General features: G+C 45.5%; 1 protein-coding gene across 5 annotated transcripts in view; it reads right to left on the minus strand.

Moving 5' to 3' along the window:
• LOC126161418 (cell division cycle protein 23 homolog) overlaps positions 1-26,071 on the minus strand; it is a 100,611-nt gene that overhangs the window by 44,942 nt on the left and 29,598 nt on the right. For all 5 annotated transcript variants that reach the window (XM_049917208.1, XM_049917207.1, XM_049917211.1 and 2 more), the window contains one exon: positions 15,832-16,009. In XM_049917208.1, the coding sequence (XP_049773165.1) occupies positions 15,832-16,009 (178 nt within the window). The remainder of the gene's footprint in view (positions 1-15,831; positions 16,010-26,071) is intronic.

Here is a 26,071-nt window from a genome sequence, read left to right on the forward strand (position 1 = left end):
ACTGATTGGTTTTAGTAGAAGCAAATGTTAATGTGTTTGTACCTGAGCAGGGGTGAGGATGACTTCTTTAATTTTGAATATATTAAAATCTAGATAAGATATGACATTACGTTAAGAGAAAAATGGCAGGAGAGCATGACAATAACCATCCAGCTTGATGGAGGTCAGAATGGAGATCCTGGATAGTCGCATCCAACAAGTGTAAAGTCTGGGCAATAGCCTGAAGCCAACTTAGAGAGTTACTACCAATTAATAACATTTCAGTGGTGCAAGAACAAACATGACTGGGGGCTCGAGTGATGGCCACTAACTCAGCACTGAATACACTGCACCCACTTGGTACAGCACATAGTTCGCTGCACTGTGCACGTGTGCAGGGGAATCTGGTTTGTCAGTCGACTGTGTAACCATCAGTGTATACATACCACTTTTGAACCTGGAAATCAGATCGTGGACAGCCAGAAAAAGGTGGCAAAAAATCATGGGATTAACAGAGCCTTTAGATCCAAAGGATAGGTGCAGACAGATCCAGGATGGGATACACACCACAGGGGCATATGTGATTCTTCCTGACAAGAGGCGACAATGGGGGAGGGAGTTTGAAGCAGAGATACTACATGTGAACTGCAATCGTGACTACGGGACTCTGCCGCTGTTGTGGGAGACGGATCTCCCTGTCAGGAAAAAGTGCATGGTAGTTCAGACACTCAGGAGAGCAGCAAATATGTATCACATAGTTCAGAAGCAGTTGCTGGTGCTTGATCTTTGGGGGTGGAACCCAGCCTCCACGAGAAGGTTGTTCACAGGGCTGGTTGGAAGGCACCTGTTGCGAGTCTGACACCACAATGGTGTACTAGTTCAGGCATCCACAATGCAGAAAGCAAGGACACACCATATTCTAAGACTCCTATAATCACAACAGTACAGGATCAGAGCTTTGTAAAGCTGCAAAAGTGTAGAGCCCCCTGTGCTGCAGCTGGTGTTACTGAGGCAGCAAAGAGTATTAAGATGACCATCAAGTTTGCAAAGGCAGGAAAGCCATGCCAACCATGTATCTAAGACGAGTCCTAGAAAGCGATCAGACTTCATCACACTGAGAAATTGGTCTTTTGAGGAAGAGTTCTGGTTGTGGAGGGATGGTAAGATGACAAAAGAAGTGCACAATGTATGTCTTGGTGGTTGAAAACCAGAAACCATGGATGAGCCCACAACTACAGCTTTCGTATGGTGTCTTGCAGTAAGTGTTCAGCAATACCCACAGTTGAGGAGCCATAGTACATGAAAGATCATCATCGTATAGGGAGGGTATCACTAATATCCCCATAGATGTAGCTGTACTATTGAGAGATAGTATAAAAAGGAGTACACTCAATACAGAGACCTGCGAGAGACAATTCTCTTGCATATGTGAGGTTCTGTGGTAAGCACCAATGTGAATCTGGAAAGAACCATGTAACAAGAACTCCGAACAAAACTCTATAGCAGGCTTCATATAGGAAAAAGGGGCTATGGTGATGCCAAGTGGTGTCATAAGCCTTTTGCAAGTCAAAGAAGAAGTGCTAAGGTGTTGACACAAGGCAAAAGCTGACTGGATAGCAGTCTCTAGGCAGACCAAATTGGCAGCATTAGAACGACCTTGGCAAAGACAGCTCTAAGATAGAGCAAAGATAACCTGCAACTCAACGTACCAACACGCTGCTGGTTCACCGTATGTTCAAGCAACTTGTAGAGAACATTAGTTAGACAAATTGGACAATATCTATCCATCTCAAGGTAGTGTTTGCCTGGTATCAGTACCAGGATGATCACACTTTCTTGCCACCGAGATATGAGCTCATCTTCACTCCAGTTACAGTAGAAACTGGCAATTGTGTGACACTGAGAATCCAACAATGGGTGTTTGAGCATTTTGTTGTGGTACAGCGTGGCCCTGAAGCCATGCAAGGCAAAAGGCAAAGGCACTGAAGAATTCTCACTCAATGAACGGAGCATTATATGTCTCCAGGTGATGTGTAGTGAAAGGTAAGGGAATTCGCTCCACCCACTGTTTCATGGCACAAAACGCAGGCTGAAAATTCTCAGATGCAGAGGCTTGACCATAATACAGAGCAAATCAATTTACAACAGCATATGGGTAAGTGTAGACAACACCAGGGAGACATCTGGTACACCTTTGGAGGAGTGGTGACCACAGGGGGTAGAATCTTTGCCCAAAATCTGCAAACAACACTGAAAAACGTCGGTGCCATTGATGAAGGCTCACCTGACACCACAGTCAGTCCCAGAGTCATCAGTGTAGACAAAGGTACTATAACCAAGTTCCGTGCGAAGGTCGTGAAATTTATAGCAATAGAGCGAGGCTGGAGTGGTTTCTTTAGGAAGTGAATGAAGGCCAACATGAACACATGCCGCCACATGAAGCCAAGGTGGTGAAGGGTTCACACCCACCAGGAAAGCGGCGGCAAGTAGTGTGAGGTTAAGCCGCCAGATCAATAGCCGAAAGCAAACTCCAGGTGGGGTAACAGAGAAGAGGGATGCGCCCCATACTGGTGATCAAAATATCTGTCAAAGGAGACGGCACAGGATGGGTGGCCAGGCATAGCAGACAAACAGCATGCCTATCTGCCGAGGAGAAAGTCACAGCAATATGACAGCAGTAGTTCGGTTAAGTGTAAAAGGCACCTATGGCCAAATGGATCCCACCATTGTGGATAGTATAAGAACGAGGGACAGACGTGCAGCTGCATAAATGAAACACCTATTTTCTAGTTTTGAATGGGCAAGGTACTGATACAAATGGGAGAGGGCGGCCCAATCTGCTCCCCAGGAAGTATCGCTGATACCACATAGGACATTGACAGAACCCCTACAATGGGCATCCAGGTCAGATATGTGGGAGGAGTAAGAAAGTTTTCTATTGAGCGTGAGTCCCAGAAATATCGTAGTTTCAATGAATGGAAGAAGAACAGTGGAAGAAACCAAATGTGCTGCCAGACATTCATACAAACAGTTTTGTCAGTAGAAAAGTGGAAGCCATTGTTGATGTTCCACGAGTGAAGACAACTGAGATGTCGAAGACGCCGCTCAAGAAGACGAGTGTGTGGAGAACTGCAACAGGTGGAAAAATAGTCAACAAAAAGGAAGCTGGCCATAATAGGGTTAATGGCAATAGCAAAGAGAACGACACTCGGGACTGAACCCTGAGGCACACCATTTTCCTGGATACTGGTGTCCGACGAGGCAGATCCCCACACTTACCTTGAAAACTCTGTCTTTTAAGAACTCCTGAAGGAAACAGGGCATGTGGCCATGGAAGCCCCACGCGTAGAGAGTATGGAGGATACCAATCCTCCAGCAGGTGTCTTAGGCTTTCCCCAAGTTGAAAAACCTGGCCACAATTTGGAATTCCTGCAGAAAACTGTTCATGACATGGGCTGACAAAGTGACGACATGGTCAACTGCAGAAAGGGGTACTCAAAATCCACACTGTGCAGTGGTTAGTAAATTGCGAGACTCAAGCCATCATAACAGCCGGGCAGGAATCATACATTCCACCACCTCGCAAAAACAGCTGGTGAGAGAAATGGGGCGTTAACTAGAAGGAAGGTGTTTGTCCTTGCTTGGCTTAGGTACCAGTATGACAGTGGCTTCACACCAGCGTCTGGGAAACATTCCTCCTGTCCAGATGTGATTGTAATTATGATGGAGAAAGTGCTTGCCCTCAGGAGAAAGATTCTGAAACATCTGAATGTGAACATTGTCCGGCCCTGGGGCGGAGGATCGAGATGAAGTGGGAGCATGATTTAGCTCCCTCATAGTAAAGGCAGCATTGTAACACTCATGATTCTGAGACGAGAAGGGTATCGCCCGATCCACCTCCACTCATTTCCGATGGAGGCAGGAGCTCTTCATCTCCGCAAAATGGTGGCCCAAGGTGTTGAAGATAGCAGTAGGGTTCCTAAGACCTCATATTCTACAGTCAGGATGGAATTGGTCCCAGACAGCCATCATAGGTTGGCCGACATGACGGAAAATGGTGTGGAACTGTGAAAAGAACTAGTAAATGAAATCCAGCTAGCTTTTATGCTATCCCGAAGAACATAACACCATGCAAGCAACTGTTAGTAATTAATACTGTTGGCCATTGTAGTATGATGGTTAAAAATATGGAGAGCATGTTTACACATGCAAATTGCGTAGCAGCACACCTCTGTCCACTGTTGGATGTGCACTTTGGTGGGTCAGGAGTCAGCCATCGGATAGCACACAGGAAATGGTCACTCGAGTATGTGTTAGAGAGAACTGATCACTCAAGATGATCGGCAAGCTGGGCAGTGCAGAAGGAGACGACCAAATGGGAACTGGTGTGCGTTCAGTCTGAAAGGAATGTGGGTGTTCCCATGTTAAGACAGATGATGTTGAGGTGATTGAGAAGGCCATCCAAGAGGGGACCTCTCTGACACATTCTGGATGAGCCCCAAAGCGGATGGTGAGCATTAAAGTCACAGAGCAGCAGAAAGGGATGAGGGAGTTCCCCAATATGCTGGAGGGAGTCTGCCCTGGTGACACAATGATGGAGGGGTGTAAACAGTACAAAGGGCAAAGGTAAAGTGAGGAAGAAAAATGTGGACTGCAATAGCTTGAAACCAGGTAGTCAGGGAGATGGTTGACTATGAAAGTCATCCTGGATGAGCAGCAGCATGACTCACTCCTGAGATGGGATGCTGTCCTTGGGGCAAATGTCAAAGCAGACCGGGAAGAAATGCGAGAGCTCAAAGCGGTCATGAGGGGACAATTTTGTTTTCTGGAGGCAGAGAACAAGTGGATGCTGCAATTTTAAGAGCAGCCATCTTTGTGGGATTGAAGGCCATTTAACGCTCCACTGGAGGAGAGTCATAATAAGGAAAGGGGTGGAGGGAAAAAATGAAGGAGTGTCACCTCGGCAGCTGCCGAGTGCCAGCCTTCAAAGACTCACTCCTACAGGGCACAGAGGCTGGATGATCCCACTCCAAGAGATCTACAGAGGTGTCGGCATTCCCCCTCTGTCACTCTGTGGAGTCCAAGGCAGAAAAACTGTTGGTGGTGTGCACTGGTGACAAGGAGATCAACCAAGCAAGGGTATTGCATGATGACACTGTCGAAGAGGATCTCCGAGTCGGCAAAGGAGAAGACTGTTTGCCTTTGTTTGATTTCTTGGAGCCTTTCTGGTTGACAGAGGAAGCCTCAGATATTTGTTGGCTGGAGGGACATTGGAAGTCTTCGCAGGAGTATTTCTTCTGTCCTTTCGGGTCTGGTAGTTGTGTAGCAGGTGTATTCAATCTGTGAGGCGACAGTTTGAGGGCTTGTTGCACAGCTGGAGGAGAAGACAGGGATGTCACCATGACATTGGGCGATTTCACAACTGCAGTGCTGAATTTGAGGTCACATGTCTGCAAGGCCATGTCCTTCATGGAACAAGATGTGGCAAGAACAGTAGTGTAAGTGCCAGACAGTAGAATGCAGGGTTTCCGATTTTCTGATTAGCCAACAACTGGCAAGCGTCGGGTTCTGAACGTACGGTCGGACTGTCAATTTCATAGCCAGCTTTGATCTAAGCCCCACTCTTATCAAAAGTGGGAAAAAGAGTGCATGTGGGCACTAAGGATGCATCTACCTTATTCATCACCCAGTGGACTGCAATGACACCCTGATCAGAGAGGTACATTTGGATTTCTGCCTCCGTCAGACCATCAAGCAGCCTAGTGAAATAACACCACAGGAAGAATTCAGCATTTGATGGGCCTCAACATGAACTGGATAGCTGTAGAGGAGCATTAGCCTCATTCCATTTAAGTTTGGTAGACGTTGACTGTGAAGTTGACGATTGGCTCACTGTGAGAAAATCCCCCATGATTGCCAGCATCTACAATGGCACGCTCCTTCCAACTGGGGATTCTTCCTCAGAAGGGAGCCCATCTGCCTTAGGTGATTGTTCACACCTCAGCTCACACCTCCCAAACACCTGACAGAGGCGGTAGCCATTTGGGAAGATTGCAGCTCAGACAATCACCCCTCCATGGGCCTGGCCTGTGCCAGGTGGTTAGGTGTGAACCCTACCTGTCAACACAGGACTGGGCATTATGCATTACCCAGTTGCCTATTGCACATCAGCTGTGTGGGCTGGCCTCCAGGTGCACACAGGAAGGAAGAGGAAAGCAAGGAACCTCAAACGTCAAAGCAGAGGAAGGATAGAAGAACGGGTAAGAAGAAAGGAAAAAAGGAACAAAAAACATTGGAGAGACTGTTCTGGTATTGGCTACTGAATACACAGAACACATTTCCAAAAACATCCCGGACATGTTCTCCAAGGGAGAGGGAAAAGAAATCAAGAGGACAGACATGCAGCACGGAAGGGGAAAGATGCTGCAAAGGCTGGGTCCCTGTGGTAGCCAAGCACAAACCCTTCAAAGAGGGTAAGCCCCCTGGAGGTATATGGCGATTTCTGAAGCCCTCCAAGGTACTATCTTCCAATGGTGATCACAAAATCTGCTGCCAACAGAACGGGCGAGGTTGTGCTCTGGACAGCAATACTGATACCGTCACCTGATGAGGTGCTAAGGATGATGGCAGAGGCAAAAGCATCCAAGGTAGCATTGTTGAGAGGCCATGTGGGTGGAGACCCAGGTACGTGATGTTAAGGAAGGAACACGATGATTGACAAATGATCACTGTCACACAGGTTGTCACTGACTCTCCAATAGGTGGAGGGGAGAAGACCAGGGCTGCAACAGAAAACTCAAGTTCCATATCTGGTTTGGATGCCACATTGAGGTGGGTGGGGAAACTTTTATTCAAGAGACAAAGATCAAGCTCTGTGAGCGAAGTTTAAATAGTGCCACCGCAGCCAATGGTCTTAGTTCCACCCCACGAAGGGTTGTGAGCACTGAAGTCACCCAACATGAGGAAGGGTCAGGGAGTTGAGAAATCAGTGCAGACAATGCATTCTGAAACACTTCACCATCAAGAGGGAGATACACATTATAGACCAGAGAGTAAAATCCAGAGAAGTACTCACATGGACAGTCACAGCCTCCAAAGGCATACTGAGTGGCATATGTTCGTGTGCTCTCTCTCTCTCTCTCTCTCTCTCTCTCTCTCTCTCTCTCTCTCTCTCTCTCTCTCTCAGCCACAAAAACAACCGAGGTCGTAAGTGCCCATGTCATAACCTTAGATCCACAAAATACATTGTAGACACACTGGAGATTAAATGTCCTTTGCCATATCACTAAGATGGATAAAAAGTAAAACGCGGTAGACATCCTGTGCATCATTCACTGAAACGGCTGATAACTCAGATGGAAAACATACACTGGAACACAAGTGGTTAAGGAAAAGGCATTTGGTCGGGAAATGGCAAACCACCAAAGGTTGATGACAATGAGCACAAAGTAGTGGAGGATCACCACTTAAACGGCTATAGCCAAAAAGACAGGGCACAATACACAACCTAGATAAAATGATCATGTCACAGCAAGAGCGCCGAGAGGAGGTCAGCCACACCTCTGGGAGACGTTTAATTCCCCCAACTTTGTTCCCGTGAAGAGAAGACCAGCGGTGACGCCAAAGTGACACCACCTGCCAACAGACAGCAACAGAGCTCACCCAAAGGAATGGAAGAGATAGCAGGCTGAGTTAGAAGGACTGCAGCCTTGGCAGTAGCATCAGCAGCCTCATTTCTCGTCAGACTGACTTGATCAGAAACCCACATGAACATCATATTAGCTCCCTCAACATCAAGGAAGTGGAAGCTTTCTTGGACCTGTCACACTAAAGGATGGTCTGTGTACAGCAGAGGCTCTGAAGGGCACTGACACAATCAGAGCATATAACACAATCAAAAAGCCCCTGTCGCCGGATGTACTGGGTGTCCTGATAGAGGGTGAAGAGCTCCGCTGCGAAAATCAAACATAAACATGTTGAATTTGGTCGATGCCATGATGAAGGCACACTCGACATCATGGTCAGTCTTACAGCCATTAGTGTATACGAAAGTGCTATCGCTAAGTTGTGTGTGAAGGTCAAAAAACTTGCAGTGATAGATCAAATCTGGAGTAGTGCCCCTGGGAAGCGAATAAAGTCCAAGATCAACATGGGCCACCACACGAAGACAAGGTGGTGAAGGGTCCACACCCATTTGGAACATGGCAGGTAGTATTAAGTTAAGCTGCCAGAGAAGTAGCCAAAAGCAAATTCTGGGAGGTAACAGAAGAATGGCGCACCTCATACTGGAGGTCACAAGAATTATCAAAAAAGGAGGCATACAAGAAGTGGCCAGGCATGGCATACAAATGGCACACATATCCACTGAGGACGACATCATGCCGATATGACAGAAGTAGTTCGGCAGCTTCATCGTACAGATTCTCAACCAGCCTAGTGTAAAAGGCAACAGTGGCCAAATGTATTGCACAATGTGGATTGTGTTAAGATGGTGTAAGATAGATGGATGTGCAGATGCATGTATGAAAAACCTATAGTCTAGTTTTGAATGGGCAAAGGATTGGTACAAACAGAGGAGGGTGATATAATCTGCTCCCCAGGAAATGCCGCTCACGACACACATGACAATGAGGGACCGGGTACAGCATGCAGCCAGATAAGACATGTGGGAGGACCAAGGAAGTTTTTAATTAGGCATGAGCCCCAGGAATTTCATAGTTTCACTGAACAGAATAGCAACAGGCCCAACATGTAAAGAAGGTGAAAGAAATCCACTGACCCACCAGAAATTCATGGGAATGGTTCTGTCAGAGGAAAATCAAAAGCAGTTGTCAATGCCCCACAAGTCATGACTACTGAAAGATCACTGAATATGTCACTCAGAGAGAAAAGCCCGTGGAGAAATGCAACAGATCACAAAATCATTGACAAAAGGGGATAAAAAGATGCCTGCTCGGAGACAGTCTATATTGGGGTCAATGCCTACAGAAAAGAGGATAACACTCATGACGGACCTTGAGGCACACTGGATAAAGGGGTCCGTCAAGGCCAAACTCACACGGTCCCTGAAAACTCCGTTTTTAAAAAATTCCTGAAGGAAATGGGGCAGGCAGCCTTGGAAGCCCCACGTGTATAGAGTATAGAGGATACCAGTCCTACAGCAGGTGTCACAAGCTTTCTTCAAATCAAAAAACACAGTCACAGTCCCATGCAAGTTCTTTCCCGCACCTTACGGAGACGTTTGTGACCGACAATGGCCCTCAATTTCCGCATAATACTGATCATAATATGGGTTGACACAAGTGACGAAATGGTCAACTGCAGAATTGCGCACACGAAATCCACGTTGTGAAGTGATAAGTAGACTGCAAGAGACTACCACCATACCAGCTGGCGATAGATCATACATTCCATCACCTTGCAAACACAGCTGGTGAGAGAAATGGGTTGGTAGCTAGAAGGAAGGTGTTTGTCCTTACAAGGCTTAGGTATGGGTATGATAGTAACTTGATGCTAGTGTAAACGTGTCATCTGCTCAAATGTGATTGTATGTATGAAGAAGAAAGTGCTTGCCTGAAAAAGTCAGATGCTGCAACATCTGAATGTAAACACTGTCCGTCCCGGGGCAGCAGATCAAGATGAGGTGAGAGCTTGTCAAGTTCCCATATGGTAAAGGCAGTATTGTAGCACTCACGATTCTGAGAGGAGATGGATATAAATGAGTCTCCTCCACTTGTTTCTGAGGGAGGAAGGTGGCGGATTGTGCTGCTACCCTCCCTCCATCAGTGGGCTTTGGAGCACCTGCACGTTGCCCACCAGCATGTCCACTGGAGGGGGATGGATGCCGCCATCACCCGCATGTCCCTCTTGTCAACAGCACCAGTCGGCACCCCTTAGACCCCTGTTCCTGTGGCCTCATGCTTCTCCTTCTTGGTCCCACTTGCACTTGGATTTCACGGGCCCATTCCTCAGCCCCTCCTGGATTATTCTTGTGGACACAGGCACTGGGTTCCCTTATGTCTCCTGCATGTCCACCACGACATCCGCCCATACCACCCAAGTTCTTTCCTGCATCTTCCAGAGACATTGGTGACCGACAATGGCCCTCAATTTACATCTGCTGGATTTACCTCCTCCTGCAACACCTTGGGCACCCAGTTGATTCATACTGCTCCAATTCATCCTGCACCTAACGGATAAGCTGAATGGTTTGTCTGTACATTCAAAGTCCAGATGTCGAAATTGTGTCCTCAACACTCCCTGGACAACACCCTTACCATCTTTCTTTCCTCCTACCAGTCCACTGTACAGGATGGGTCATCCCAAACTGAAAAACTTCACAGCCACCCTAATCGGTCCCTTTTGTTACTCCTGTTTCCGTCTTCTCCCCGCCCAACTCCTCCGCATTCGGCAAGGCCTCGTTTTACTCTGCAGGATGCGGTGTGGATGATGGTTTTCACCCGGAATCATCTCGGAAGGGTCCCTGTCAGGGCCTCATCACTCTTCAGTTGTGCTATGCTGGCAGTCACCCTTGACAACGGTACGCTGAGCAGGAAGGACACCAACCAGCTTCGCCCAAGGTGTAATCTGCAGCCAGCTCCTCTGCAGTCTCCATGACTGTTGGCCCTCGGGGATGACTGTGCTCCTCTCCTCCCACCTGACCACCGCCAGTCACACACCAGGCGGACGCGCTGTCAGAGGTCCCTATGCCCATGGAGATGGATCCCGTGCCTGTGACTGCTCCCAGTATCCTGTCACCAATGGCCTTGGGGCCCAATGTCGACATGAGTGTTCCACTCACCCCAGAGGGGGCATGTCTGTTGTGGCCAGCCACTTCAGACATCGTAGCACCTACTGCATCATCATCCCACTTCATGTCCAACCAACACAGGATGCCTGCATCACAGGAAGACCTATGTCATCTGTGTTGGCACTGAGCTGTGTGCAGCTCACATTGATGCCGTTCATAGCTTGGCATCTTGTAATAGCGATAGTGGCGTCTTGTTTTCTTAGTGTGTTCACTGGCACCACTACATTTGCTCACCTTCTCTGCCCGTGAGTGGCAGCAGCAGCAGCGCTTATCGATAGCGCATACTGTGATACCATCTTTGGAGCAGCCTCTAGTATTTCTGGGTCATCGTGTGTCCTGCTAGTGAGTTGGGTCGGAGCAGCAGTGAGGTAGGATGGAGCAGCAGTGAGGTAGGATGGAGCAGCAGTGAGGTCCGGACAGCCAGTACTTGCCCAACCGCTGGCGACGCATGCACTGTCCGATGGAAGGATGTGGTCGCAAGAGTGCAAGACCACGTCAAGGACCAGATTCAGCAAGTTTTAGTTGAATGGACCATGATATTCAAATAGTGCAACTTTCACTTGTGTGTGTGTCGACAAAGTGACCTCATGGCAATAAGCTGTTGACAGTTGACAAATTACACTGGAATCTTTCCCGTGCCCGACTTGAGTGGGGACGGCTGTTGGTTGGTCGTTCGGTCGGTCATCGCAGCGGACGAAGTGCATGTGGTTTTCTGACCGCTTCTGGCTTCTCTGTGTTTGTGCCGATTTATAATTCATCTGTGTTGTTTCACAGTGACTGGTTTTAGTATTGTGAGTTGGTGGTGGAATTGTTTTCCCAGATCCGTGTGTATCTTGTGGTTTTGAATGAGCAGTTATCTTAATGTTGTCTGCATACTGGATTTGGAAAGTGGCAAATGGACATCAGTTCGGCTTTGGACAGAGCAGCAAAGAGGTCTGCAGCGCGAGGGCAGGCCGGGACTGCTGGCTGCGTACAGGCACTGTCGGACCGAGGGGCTGTAGCCGACAACCAAACCCAGGACGTCTGAAGTTGAGTGAACCATGGCCAGTACTGAAACCTCCACTGTTTGAGTTCTCGCTGTTGTTTGCGTGTTGCTGCTCCCAGGGTCGGTGAGACCAACCGCAACAAGTGAAGTCTGTCAGGTTGGCGGAAGCTATTAGCCGCTCCTACTCCTTGATGTTACTTTGGATTTAGTATTATTCTTATTAGTGAAGTGCAACCAGCAGTATTTTCTGCCTTGTGGCCGCTATTGCCCCAGTTACCTGCCCCGGAAGTTAGCGTACTTTTCCGGCAGTGTACCTTTCCTCATCGTGCTGGTGCTGTCAGACACGGCATGCAGTTCGACAGCCTGTTGAAATATACTGTGCTTATGTTTTTTCGGAGGTCTACATTGGTTCGTGTTTCCTTCGGCCTTGGGTGTGTTTCTGAAGATGTGGTGCTGTTCGTCTCTTCGCCCTTGCCTAAAAATATTCCATTGTTGTACCGGTGATCGGACGTTGGGTGAATTGGTTAGTCGGTCGGTCGGCGCTTAAACTACCCCTAATGTGAGTTGCCATCTTGTTTCGTGAGTACAACTCTTGGCTGCCTGTCTCACCGCTTACACAGCCATTGTCACCTTCCTCAGGTCGATCCAGGGAGCACTGTCTTTGTATCACTCCGTCTTATTTGGACAAGTTGTCGTAATTGTTTAAAATTTACCCTAAAGTTTGAAAATGTTATTGCCTTCCCCACTTGTAATTCCAGCCTTCAGCCATTAATTGTTTGTAACACTGCTTGTGGCCTTCAGCCGACAAATTATTTTCAATTTTCTCTTAATAAGGCCTGCAGCCATCACTATAGCCTGTTACTGTTTGTTAAGATTGTTTTAAAAAGGTTTTAGTATTTTAACATGCAACTGCCTTCCTTACTTGTAATTCAAACCTTCTGCCATTGAGTATTCTGAAAATTGCTTGTGGCCTTCAGCTCCCAATAATTTGGAATCCTTTCTTAATCAGGCCTTCAGCCGTAAATTGTTTGTAACATTGTTTGTGGCCTTCAGCTGATCAATACTTTGCAATTTTTTCTTAATTAGGCCTTCAGCCGTTGCTATAGCTTGTCACAATGCTGATTGTTAAGAAGAAAATATCTTAGTATTTGTTAATGTGTAACAGCCTTCCTCACTTGTAATTCAGGCCTTCAGCCGTTAATTGTTTGTAACAATGCTTGTGGCTTTCAGCCGACAAATAGTTTCAGTTCTGTCTTGATAAGGCCTTCAGCTGTCACTATAACTTGTTACAGTTATTAGGACTGTTAAAAGGGTTTTTGGTATTTTTAACGTGTAATTGTTCACCTTATTGGTAACACAGGCCTTCAGCCGTTGTGTATTTTTGAAATTGCTTCTGGCCTCAAGCCCACGAATAATTTTGAACCTTCTTAATCAGGCCTTCAGCCATTTATTGTGTGTAACATTGCTTGTGGCCTGCAGCCAACAATAACTTGCAATTCTTCTAATAAGGTGTTCAGCTGCCAGTGTAGTAAAATCTTTTAAAAATGATGTTAATGAAAGTTTTGTTTTTTAAAAATAAAGTATTTGTGGTTTCTGTGCAACCAATGGTAACTGATTACGCCCCGTCCACACCTTCCCTGCTTTCCTTAAGTCCCACGTTTCTGTCACCACAAATATTTACCAGTGGCCACAACACAATGCAACACAACACCAGGTCTCCACCAAAGGCCGCTAGGGACCACTACCCATTTGCGTAGCCTGTAGAACAGCTTCACCAGAGGTCGCAGCTAGCCCAGGAACTACTTTGATACACCAGGCACGCGATCACACACAGTTCTGGCAGATACATCCACCAAACGGGCTTTATAGCGCAGCACACTGCCGGCAAGGGCAGTTCGATGCACTGCTTGGAAGTATACAGAGCTGTCACCCCGGCAGCCATGGCCAAACGCCTCTTCTAGCAGGCTTATCTCTTGCAGATGGACCTGGTATAGTTGACGGACATCTTGACGTTGTAGAATTGTTTTATTGTGATCTCTCCCCAGGAAAAGTCATTTCTTTTCTAGTATTATTTGTTATTTTATATTTGTGACGATCCGCAGTTGAGACTGGGTCTTTGGTTCTTCTAGAGATCGCATTGTTTCGTTTTGGTGCGGCGAATAAATTTTTTTTGGGCTTGTGTTTTCCACGTTTCTATTCCGCTAGTGAAGACACTTCATCAGGTACACCACCTAAGGTAGAGAGTCACCACATGTGAAGTCTAGTGGCATGAGGACCACTGGAACCTCCTTCGCCTTGGGAGACATCTTTTTGTCCCTTTTCTCCTTGGATTATTTTGACGTTCACGAGGCCTGTCTGCCCTAGTTTCTGGGACAGAGGAGGAATGTGACACCCTACAATCGGCAACTTGTGGCTCCTCCATCCACTGGCTGGTCTCTGGTTGCACATCAGCATAATCATGGAAGAGGAGCGTCCTGAGTCCCTTTCCTGGTGAGAGATCTGGAAGAGGGTGTTGCTTCTTGGCTGCAGATCGATGTCCCTGGTGGATGGAGAATCAACATTCACAGAGTGTGTGTAAGGGGGAAGCAGGAGGACAGAGGTGCAAGAAGGGGGGCAAACACCAAGGTAGCAGGTGCAGTCAAGAAGCATCACTAGAGAGGATGACACTGTATTTGTAGCAAACGTCGTCATCATCATATGTACAGGATTCAATCATTTTTTGTTGCCCTCCTGATATGCCAGTCAGTCAAGAATGTTGTATTCTTGGATTTCCTTTTCTCTTTTGGAGATGGTATCGTCTGGTAGAAAGGGAGAATGGTGCTTCCTGCAGCTGATAAGACACAGGGAGCGTCACAATGAGCTTCTTGTGCAACTGACATCCACAATTCCAACAGTCAGGGCTGGCATTACAACATGTACCCGAATCTTGCGCATCTGAAGCACCACATGGGAGGGGGCCTCACATCACACTGATACATCACCACCTTGACCTTTTCAGGCAATGAGTCATCATCAGCATCCAAGATGAAGGCCCCAGTATCAACCGTATTGGCCTCTGGTCCCTGCTTAACATTATGGACAAAATGTACAGCCTGTTGCTTCAAATTAGCATGTAACTCCAGAATAAGATTTTCACTCTGCAGTGGAGTGTGCACTGATATGAAACTTCCTGGCAGATTAAAACTGTGTGCCGGACCGAGACTCGAACTCAGGACCTTTGCCTTTCGCGGGCAAGTGCTCTATCAAAGCACTTTCCCGCGAAAGGCAAAGGTCCCAAGTTCGAGTCTCGGTCCAGCACACAGTTTTAATCTGCCAGGAAGTTTCAGCATGTAACTCTTCATTGGTCTGAGAAAGGCTGCAGTGGCAGACGATACCCTGTACTACATTGAGGATGATGATGGGGGTGGGGGTGACCGTTACAGGAATGTAACCCAGTTTGTCACAGGCGTGCAGAACCTGCAGCTGTGCAGTGGATGCCATTTTAATCAGAACTGAACCACTTTTCCTTTTCAAAATTGCTGCTACTTCCCCAAAACCTGTCCTCAATGTGTTCAATAAAGAATAATAGCTGTAGCCAAAGAGAAATCCCCATTTGTCGTAGAGCAAGCTATGTATTGTGGAGAGTAAATCTCTCGCCTCTTTGCCCCATGTTCCTCCCACGCCATAGCCGGGAAGGAAACATTGTTGGAATATATATCTCTTCAGATCATAGTAATCCTTTCCTTCCGAAGAGACTACTGAAACCATGCAGGTGCAAAATCTTGTACTGACACATCCCACATACCACTAATACAAAATTCACAAAAAATTTTGCTCTGGTGTACATTTACTTCCAGACAGTAACAGAATGCCAACAACACATAAGAAGAGACATGAAAAGTCAAACTGAACATTATTCTGAAGCAAAATTCACCACATAAAACAAAACCACATGACAAATATATTCCTTAGCATGACATGGAAGGTACTAGCAATCTGCATGTATGACTGAGTATGCAGGCGAGAGTGCGCACTCACTTCATGCCACACATACAAAATTAAGAGATTTTTCATTTACCTCTCCTATTGTGATGTGCAATTGCTGTCTGTGCTAAGATGTAATTGCAGTTCTCAAATCCATTAGTTCGCAGAACACTATAGATCTTAAGTGCTTCATCATTAAGCTGTTGATCTAAGTAGGTGTGTCCAAGAAAAAAATGTTTGATCCAGTGGCTTGGTAGCACAAGGGAGTCCAACTGTAATTTAAAATGTCATTTCAATACAAAAGCTAATTTATACAGCAAAATAAACTGAAACCAAAATTATTTTTTACATTAATAATAATTGCCAGTAAATACACATTCTACGGAGCATCTGACCTAAAAATGGGAAGATCAAGAAAAGAAATTTCAACATAAATACTGACTGCATCTACATAGTTATCTATCAAAAGAAGCGGAAACTAAATAACAGCCTTGTGCAATTCCAATTAGTGAATAAGAGAAATTCTTTGTTTCAGATGCTCATATTGTTCCAATTCCTAAAACTGAGAAAAGAGAAATAAGTAACAAATATGACAGAACTGTTGCTTTGCAGGAGAGAGAGGAGAAGGGAAACAAAGTAGTACAGAATCAGAAAAAGAATGATCATAGTTTTACATCCAATTGAAAATAAGATGAAGCATAAGATTGGCTTGGGGAAGCAAACCTGCTACATTCTATTGTAAGGAACCACGTCACCACCCTGCTCGGTAAAATCAAATGAAGATGCATATACTGAACTATCACTTCTGAGATGTTGCAAGCACCTCAAAGTATTTAATAATAAATTGAAGTCATTTCCTTGGTCATACATATAAACAGCTGTCAAAGTTCCATTGCCTAACATTCCTCCTCAGCCCTTCTTCCCTCTCTCCTTGCTCCAGTCTAATTCTCACACCATTGCAGAGATGAGCGATAGAGATACTGAAATCGCTACAAAGGGCAGATCACACCTTTCAGAGGAAGTATAAGAAACAACCCGAGAAACTGCCATCCACTCTCAATGATATCAGTCTGTTATAGAATCCTAGACTTTATTCTGAGCGTCTTATCTTGAATGGATAGTCATGAACAGTAGTAGAAGTAACTTCAGGCATGCACCATGGAAGTGTAATGGACCCTTGCTGTTCGTTTTTTATATTGACACATAGCAGAAAATATTAAAGGACTTTTTGCAGATGATTTTATCAATAATGAAGTACTCAAAAAAGCTGTATAAATATCCACCAGATCTTCATACGATTTCCATGTGGTGCAAAGACTGGGAACTTGTTTTAAATGCACATAAATGTAAAATCTGTATGCTTCACAAAATGCAGAATAGTAGTATCTTATGGCTTCACGAGCCTGGTTTACAAAGCAAACTGACAGCATCAAGGAGAAGCTTTGTGAAGGTCACTAACTCTAGAGACTAGTGTTTGCTGAGGACAATATCAATCCTGACTGTCAGAATGTAATGTTTCCTGATGAATCTGTATTTGCCTCAGTGAATGATGGTATAGTATGAGTATGGGATGAGGCAGTTTACTTTTAAACGTCTAATAAATCTGTGACTTGGGAAAGTTGTTTCTAACCTCTTCTCACAGGAGTGAATAGTAATCCGGGGTTCATAAAACAAAAATCAAAACAGATCTGTAGATCAATAACCATTTAGACACAGTCATAAATTTTGTATTTTTTAAATGGGCCTTTCTGCAAAAGTACAGCGGATCCGTACGAGACAAACCCAGCAAAAACTCTTTTGTAGGTGTAACAAGTAGTTACGTGGAAAAATTCTGCTATTGTTGCGACAGTCTGAATGGTGCACAATGTCGAAATTTACTCCACTCCATCGAGAGCAGCATAACCATCACGTAGCACTTGCCTTGGTGGTGCTAATTTTTGTGCAGAGTGGTGCAAGTTTCCGAGTGGTGCACCACTGAAATAACTGCAACAACAGCACAAAAATCACCATACTCAAAGCATTTTTACTCTAATGCCCAGTCAGACCTACAAAAGTGTTATACCACCGAATCTGTCACATACAGGCCTCATACCATAAAGCAAAAAATTGCCCTGTTTAAAAATACACAATTTTATACCTGTATCTAGGTGATTAATGAAGTTGTGAAAATGTGTCCGTCTGTTCCATGAAACCTGGCCAGTGATTAACTGAAAAGTTATTACAAATATCAAAATGAGTCAATTGTTATTTGAGGTGTAAAGGTCAGGTGCTTCACCCTATTTATGAACTGCAATGAGTCAGTTTCATATCCAAATATATCTGTGAGACATCTCACAGTGATTGTGTTACCATGGCAATTTGGGACCGTATGTGTTCCTATGGACTGAGTGCTACACAGGATACATGGTCAACTTTATGTTGTGAAGTATACACATTTTACAAGTAATATTATTTTCTCTCAATGTGACAACAATATGCTGAAGCATTACTATGTTTCCAGCAGGCTCAGTCTCCAATATAAGTCTCAGAAATAGAGCAGGAGGCTTCTGCAGAACCCAATTAGATTTCTCATCTCACCTCATCCTGAAAATACATGGAAAGACACCAAAACTGAGCACACAAGAATACACACCTGTCCACGCACCCAGAATCCATGATGCCCTTGGAAGATCCCCTAGATGGCTGGGAGGAGGTGGTTGGTATACAATATGAGATTTATTACCTGCCTCATAAATACCCTTCCTGACACAATACCGATGTTCTTTGACATCAGATACCTTTGGACAGGATATTAAATGGTAAAGGATTCACATGCTATTCCATTTTGAGGGATGAAATTATCTGATCAAGACCAATAGCTATTTCTGCTGTCAATTTTTTTCCTCTTCAGATTAACGCAATAACACAAATTTGTCCAAGTGGGATTCAAAACGAAACTTGCATTAAATGGTTACTTTCCATCCTGCCTACCATGTCAACTACTAAGAAGTCTATACTAACTATTGGGACAGCGAGGGAATTCTGAATTAATTGACAATATCAACTGCATTTCCGAGGTCTGTAACTATGAATAATGCAGCAGTTTTCTTGTTTGTTTTTAAAGGAAACATCTTTATGCTGAGGGTCAAGAAAATGTTCATCTTTCTATCACAGTCAGACTTTATTGTGCAAGATTACAACAAATTACGCACAAACTAGTTTGTGGATGTTTGGCACTACTGTAGCCATTACAGTCAGTACATCTACAGGTTTTGTCTGGAAAGCAATGTATTTTTTTTAATTTATTGCTGGATAGTTTTAAAAACAAAATTCTTCAAAGTATGACTCTTCTGCATCAATACACTTACCAGTGGTATTTCCATGCATCATAAGCTTTCTGGACCTCCTCAATCGGGATTCTCTTCATGGAAGCCATCTAAGTAGCTTGCACATTGCCCACAGACTCTAGACGCTTTCCTTTAATGATCCTTTTCAGCAGAAGAAACTAAAAAAAAGTCCACTGGGACCAAGTCAGGACCATAGGGCAGCTGCAGCACCATTGTCACACCAATACAGGTCCAGAAGGCCATGACAATACACATGGTATCAGTCTGCGTGTTGTCATGGTGCCGTTTCCACGATGCGCGAATCTCCTTTCAGATGCAGGTGACCCTATGATTCAGTCTCTGGAGCACTGCCACATAAAACTGAGCACTGACGGTCTGGTCAGGGGATACGAACTTGTGGTGCACTAACCCATTTGCATTAAAAAACCAATGCGCATAGACTTCATCCGAGACTTGCTCATGCGAGCCACCTTCTGGCACGGCAATGACGTTTTGTACCATCCATACTCTGCCTCTTCGACTCTGGATCATAGTGAAAGACCCAGGAGTCATCCTAGTGAAAGACTCATGACCCATACCCAGTAATCACATTGTCCAGGACATTCTCATGCTTGCTCTACATAAAGGTCTGGGAAGTGCTATACAACTCACTATACTTCATGAGCTTCAGTCCTTGTGACTTCAGCTTGAGTCCTAAATTGAAGGAAGCACTTCACGGGATTTACTTCAGAACTGTTACAGAGATTCATCAGGCAACAGAGTGCTCCATTTGAATTATCAACAGAACAGGCACTGCTAAGAATATTCTACAACTTCCACATCACCGACAACGGGTTATACATAATGCTGGTGACTACTTTGAATGCCTGTAAAACCTGCAGTTGCCCCTGCTATACAAATTCCAACATGGCTCACTTGTATCCCTGATCATATACAGAAGATGGAGAATGCAAACCCCAGACTTTCTAAGGCCTTCAACCTTCAAGAACTAATGCACATCTTACACCAGGCTCAAGATAATAAGGCACCTGAGCAGACAGTATCCCAACAAGCTTTTCTAAGAGGATTCGACACTTAATGGGATCACACCTCCAGCAGATCTTTAATACTAATACTGAAAGAGTTTCAATCTAGTGTGGTACTGGGTCAATCCATGGGAGAGGTACTTGCACTATACAGAGGTGTGGTACATATGGTGTGGCATGTGAACACTTTATCCAGATCAAAAAACACAGCCAAAGTCTGGTATTTCTGCAGAAAACTGTTCATGACATGGGTTGACAAAGTGATCAGATAGTCAACAGAAGGATAGCGCACCCGAAATCCACATTGTGCAGTGGTTAGTAAATTGCAAGACTCGAGCCAACATAACAAATGGGCCTGAATCATACGTTCCATCATCACTTTGCAAACACAGCTGGTGAGAGAAATGTGGTGGTAGCTTTAAGGAAGGCGTTTGTCCATACCAGCTTTAGCTATGTGTATGATGGTGGCTTCACGCCAGCGTCTAGGAAACGCAAACATGCCATCTGCCCAGATGTGATCGTACATATGAAGCAGAAAGTGCTTGCCACAAGAGAAAGGTGATGCATCATCTTAATTTGAACACTGTCCAGCCCTGCAGCGGAAGATCGGGATGAAGTGAGAGCATGATCTAACTCCTGCATAGGCAAAGGCGGTATTGTAGGCTTCACCCAAGCCTCTTCCACTTGTTTGCGACGGAGGAGGCGGGGTGACAGTGAATGGAGCTCAAAATCTCCGCAAAATGGCGGCCCGAGATGTTGGAGATAGTAGTGGGACCCACAATGACATCACCTGCGATGGTCAGGTAGGAAATTGGGGAATGGACCTGGGTCCCAAAAAATCCAGTTAGTTTTTTTGCTATCCTGAAGAATGCGACAACACTTCGCACGCAACTGTTTATAACAAATGCAGTTCTCCGCTGTAGGACAAGGGTTAAAAATGCAGAGAGCATGTCTCCATGCACGAATTGCATAGTGGCACACCTCAGTACAAGGGACCGGAACATGGCATGTAAAGATGAAGTGTGAGAACTGGAACATTCTGAGGCAGTAAGGATAACTTTTGTCTTATCACAACTGGGGAAATGATGTTCATCAGAGGTAACCAGTGAGGAGCAAAACCTCCGATCAGCCTTTGAAAGCTGTGAATTTGGTTTACACATACATGGGCTGAGAGTTTGCAAAAGTATAGCACACGGGGAAAGGTCGCTGGAGTACATGTCAGTGAGAGTGAACCACTCAAGATGATCAAGCCGGGCAGTGCAGAAGGAGAGATCCAAATGAGAATAGGTGTTAGTGGAGTCTGAAAGGAACATGGGTGCTCCCGTGTTGATGCAGATGAGGATAAGTTGATTGACTAGGTCAGCCAAGAGGGCACATCTTGGACAAGTTCTGAGCGAGCCCCAAAGGGAATGGTGCAGATTAAAGTCACCGAGCAGCGTAAAGGGGTGAGGGAGTTGCCCAATGTGCTGCAGAAAGTCCGCCCTAGTGACACTGAATGATGGAGGGATATAAATGGTACAAAGAGTAAAGGTGAAGTGAGGAAGGAAAACGCGGACTGCAACAGCTTCCAGCCAGGTGTTCAGTGAAATGGTTCGACTATGTACGTCATCCCAGATGAGCAGCATGACACCTCCATTAGCTGGAACACCATCCTCAGGGGGAAGGTCAAAGTGGACTGGACAGAAATGCAAGAGGTCAAAGCTGTCGCGAGGACGCAATTTTGTTTCCTGGAGACTGAGACAAGTGGACGCTGCGATTCCAAGAGTAGCTGTAATTCCTCCTTGTTGTATCTAATGCGGCAAATGTTCCATTGTAGAAGAGTCATAACGGGGAAAGGAGAGGAAAACTTAAAAGAGTGTCACCTCGGCGGCTGCTACAGGGTGCAGAGGCTGGAGGATCCTGCCCCATGAGGTCAAGAGAGGTGCCAGCAGTCTCACTGGGTTGGCCAGCAGATTCCAGGGCAGAGAAACGGTTGGCAGTGCGCTCTGGCAAAACTGTGATTGCCAGGTGAGGATACAACATGGTGACAAAATGGAAGAATATCTCCGAGTCCACAAAGGAGAAGACTGTTTGCCTTTGTTCAGTTTCTTTGAGCCTTTGTAGTTGGCATAGGAAGATTCAGATTTTTGTAGTGTAGCATGTAATTTTCCTGCTGGAGGTGAAACTTTGATGACCTGTTGCACGGCTGGAGGAGAAAATGGGGATGCAACCATGACACTGGGTCATTTTACAACCACGATGCTCAATTTGAGTTCGCAAGTCTCCATGGCTGTGACCTTCATGGAGCAAGGTGTAGCGAGAATGGTACTGTAATTGACAGATTTTAAAATGGAGGGTTTCCGCCAAGCCAAAAACTTTTGAGCAACAGGGTAGGGCACTTTTTCTTCACCTGGATCTCCTGGACGGCCCACTTATCAAGATACATGGGACATTCTCAGGATGAGGCTGCATAGTCGCCGCTGCAACTGATATAGTGGGGACAGGGAGGTGGACAAGCACTCTCCTGAGCATCCCTACCATGTAATGCATTTGGCTGGGCTTAAACAGGACAATCGAGTTTGGTTGTAACATTGACACTGGTAGCGATTCATCAGGTTCGGAATGTAATGTCGAACCGCGATGACTTCTTAGCCGGCTTTGATCTTTGATGGAAGCACTACTCTATCGAAGGTGAGAAAAAGTGTGTAGGCACAAAGGATGCATCCACCTTTTTCATCACCCCCACGGACTGCAGTGATGCCCTGATAAGAGCGGTAGTTTTGGATTTCCACTCAGTCAAACCATCAAGTAGCCTAGGACCACACAAAGAGTTCAGTGTTTGATGGGCCACAACACCAACAGGATACCTGTGGAGGAATGAAGCTGCAAGCAATAGTTGTGCTTGAGAACCACAATTAGTCTTCAAAAGCAAAGTGCCATTGCTCAAATGAGAGCAGGATTTTACAGGGTTGACAACTGCATCAGCACTTTTCTGAATAATAAATGGATTAACCATTGCAAAAGACTGACCTCATCCAGTACGTGATATCACAAGAAAACGGGGTGCAGCTGGGAGAGTCTTTGAATCTTTAGTCTCATTCCGTTTGCGTTTCATAGATGTAGACCGAGATGGTGATGGTACATTGCGAGAAAATTCTTCGTGATTGCCACCATCTCCAATGGTGGGCTCATTCCCACTGGGGGGGGGGGGGGGGGGGGCACCTCAGATAGGGGCTCACCCACCTTAATGACTGTTCTGACATCAGGTCACATTACCCGAACATCTGACAGAGGGAACAATTGGCAATATGAGAAGATAATAGCTCAAGCAATCACCCCTCCCTGGTCCAGGCCTGTACCATGGAGTACCTGCAAACCTTACCTGGCCTGGAGTTGGGAATTCCACCTTACTCAGTCACCTTTTACATGTCAGTCGCATGTGCCAGCCTTCAGCTCACAGGGACGAAAAACAAAGAGGAACCTTAGACACCACAGCAGAAAGAAGGAAAAAACAATGGAGGTATTGTTCTGCTGTCAGGCTACTGAAAATTAAGAACACATCCCCAAAAATATGCCATACATGTTCCCCAAGGGAGGGGAAAATCGAATAACACAAGGACAGACATGCAGCATGGAAGGGAAAAGGCGCTACAAAGGCAGATGCCCCGTGGTAACCAAGCACGAACTCACCAAAGGGTGGTAAGCCCACTGGGGGAACTTTCCTTCCATAGATGCTGATAGAGTCATATGGCCACCAGCCATGGTGCCATCCCCTCCAAATGTGGGCTCTCCTTGTGGGTGCCACCCAGCCTCAGCAACAGCTATCTGGCCAGTAATCCATTGCTCCGGGTCCCTGTGCCTCCGTCATGACTGGCACATACTCCTTGGCACACACGGGGAGTTTTCAGTTCAGGTACCAACAGTGTGATCCCTCCATCATCAAGGGGCTACCACCAAGCAGGTTCTTGACAACCCCCCTCCCCATAACAGGATGGATACTGTTCTGTGTTCTGCATGTACCACCTTATTAAAGGGAAGGGTGAAAATGAAGACAAAAAGGCACAGTGCTGGAGCATACATGGCATTGGGTGACCTTCCCTGCATGGTCTGCACTTCTGGAGAAATTTGAAAATTGGTGGCTCATCAAATTCAACAACGGGGACCATGTATTTATTTAATCAAACATTGTACACAATGCTGGAAGTGGAAACTCTTGTTCCAAATCATAAACTGGGTCCAAGCAGCAGCATCTGCACCAAGGTAACCATCCGATGGAGAGGCAGAGAGGGAATGGTATAGAGGAAGTAGAAGCCTGCAGCACAGAAAACAAGTAATGCTGCAAAGGCTGGAGCCCTGAGGTAGCCCAGCATATACTTACAGTATACAGTGTGTTATTGGCAACTGCATCATACCCTTCCAATTCCATGATGCAAGAAGTAGTTGGGAGGATAATCCTCCATATATCTTTGCCCAGTACTTTTTAATTCTAGGGCATTCTTTTTGATAGCCTCTTTGGCCAAATGTACATTTCACAGGATTCCGACGTGACTAGTGTTCTAGGGTAGTAGGATCAGCCAACTGGTGATTTGGAATTCATCGAGAAGTTCTTGAATGACAGTTCCAGTGTATATTGGTGGTAACAGTGAGTTATGGCTAGTAAGCTGCTCAGAGTTGTGGCTTAATGGCTAACAGATCCCCACTAAAGAAACATTCCTGTAGCAAGAAGTGTTGTTCGCTGCCTCTCGTACGTATGAAGGTACGGCCCATTTGCCCACCAACACAAATCCATCTGTGTAAATTCATTTCAGAACTTTGGAATTCGTTCACCATTGAACACAATAGTTGTGATAGAATAGACAAATCCTGGATGATAGATCTAGATGGCAATGAGGGCAAGGGACCATTCAAGGGGGTGTTCACGAGATTTCTCATAAGAGGAGATTCAGAAAGCTGACGTGTAATTCAGAGACCATGGATTGTAGACTGGCTAATATCAGGACACTATACTGAGGTAATTTTTGTGGTGGTCGTATGCTTTTGGCCAGGAAGATAACAGGGATAATTTGGATGACAGCCTTTAGACAGAGGACAGGCATCTGCAGGGTTCTTCTGAAAGGCATCAGTTGAGAGTCTGATCCCACAGTGATGTTCTGGATCTAAAAGGCATAGCACCGAAGGGCCCGCAGATCCATAGGCCAGGTAACTGTAGACCAAGTGCGATACTATGACAACTTTATTAAGTTGCAGAGTGGAGTAATTAGGCCTCCAAGAAGAGTTGCTACGGCAGCTTCTAGTACAATATTTTGTCTGACACTTATGTTTCAGCAGGCACATATGAAAAGTCATGTTAGCTTAACATCAGAAACTAGTCCAACAACAAATGTGGTTGAAGTACAAGCTCAGAGTTTCTTCATAAGTTTAATAAACACAACATACACAGGTAACAGAGACTTTAGTCACCAATAATATATTCCCACTCACGATTTACAACTATCTGCCAACACTGGGGTAGCTTTTCGATCCCATAACTGTAGAAACCACATGGTTTTGAGGCAAAGAACTGTTCGAGCCATGTTTGGAGTGCATTTTCATCCAGAAAAGAAATTCCTGGAAGATTGTTTGATACAGAGCAGATGTGAAAATCTGAGGGTGCAAGATTCAGTGAATAATGTAGGTATGGAAGGACTTCCCAACTCAACTTCTCTACAGTGTCTTTGTCAGTCTAGCAGAATGCAGGAAGGCGTTATTGTTGCGTAGCATCACTTCACGCATTCTTATTGATCGTCGTCCTTTGATTGGGTCTGCAAGACATCTCTATTGTTGATAAATGTCAGCAGATATGTTTACACCTCAGGGAAGCAATTTGCTGTTCCCCAGGATGCATAAAATTTCTTTTATGGATGCACACAGATCTTTGTATAGGCAGCTGCCTGCTCCTTATGTTAGCATAAAGACACCACTTCTTGTCACCAGTAATGGTATAGGATAGGAACGGTCAGTGTTG

The sequence above is a fragment of the Schistocerca cancellata genome, chromosome 2 (genome assembly GCF_023864275.1).
Source record: "Schistocerca cancellata isolate TAMUIC-IGC-003103 chromosome 2, iqSchCanc2.1, whole genome shotgun sequence".
NCBI lineage: Eukaryota > Metazoa > Arthropoda > Insecta > Orthoptera > Acrididae > Schistocerca > Schistocerca cancellata.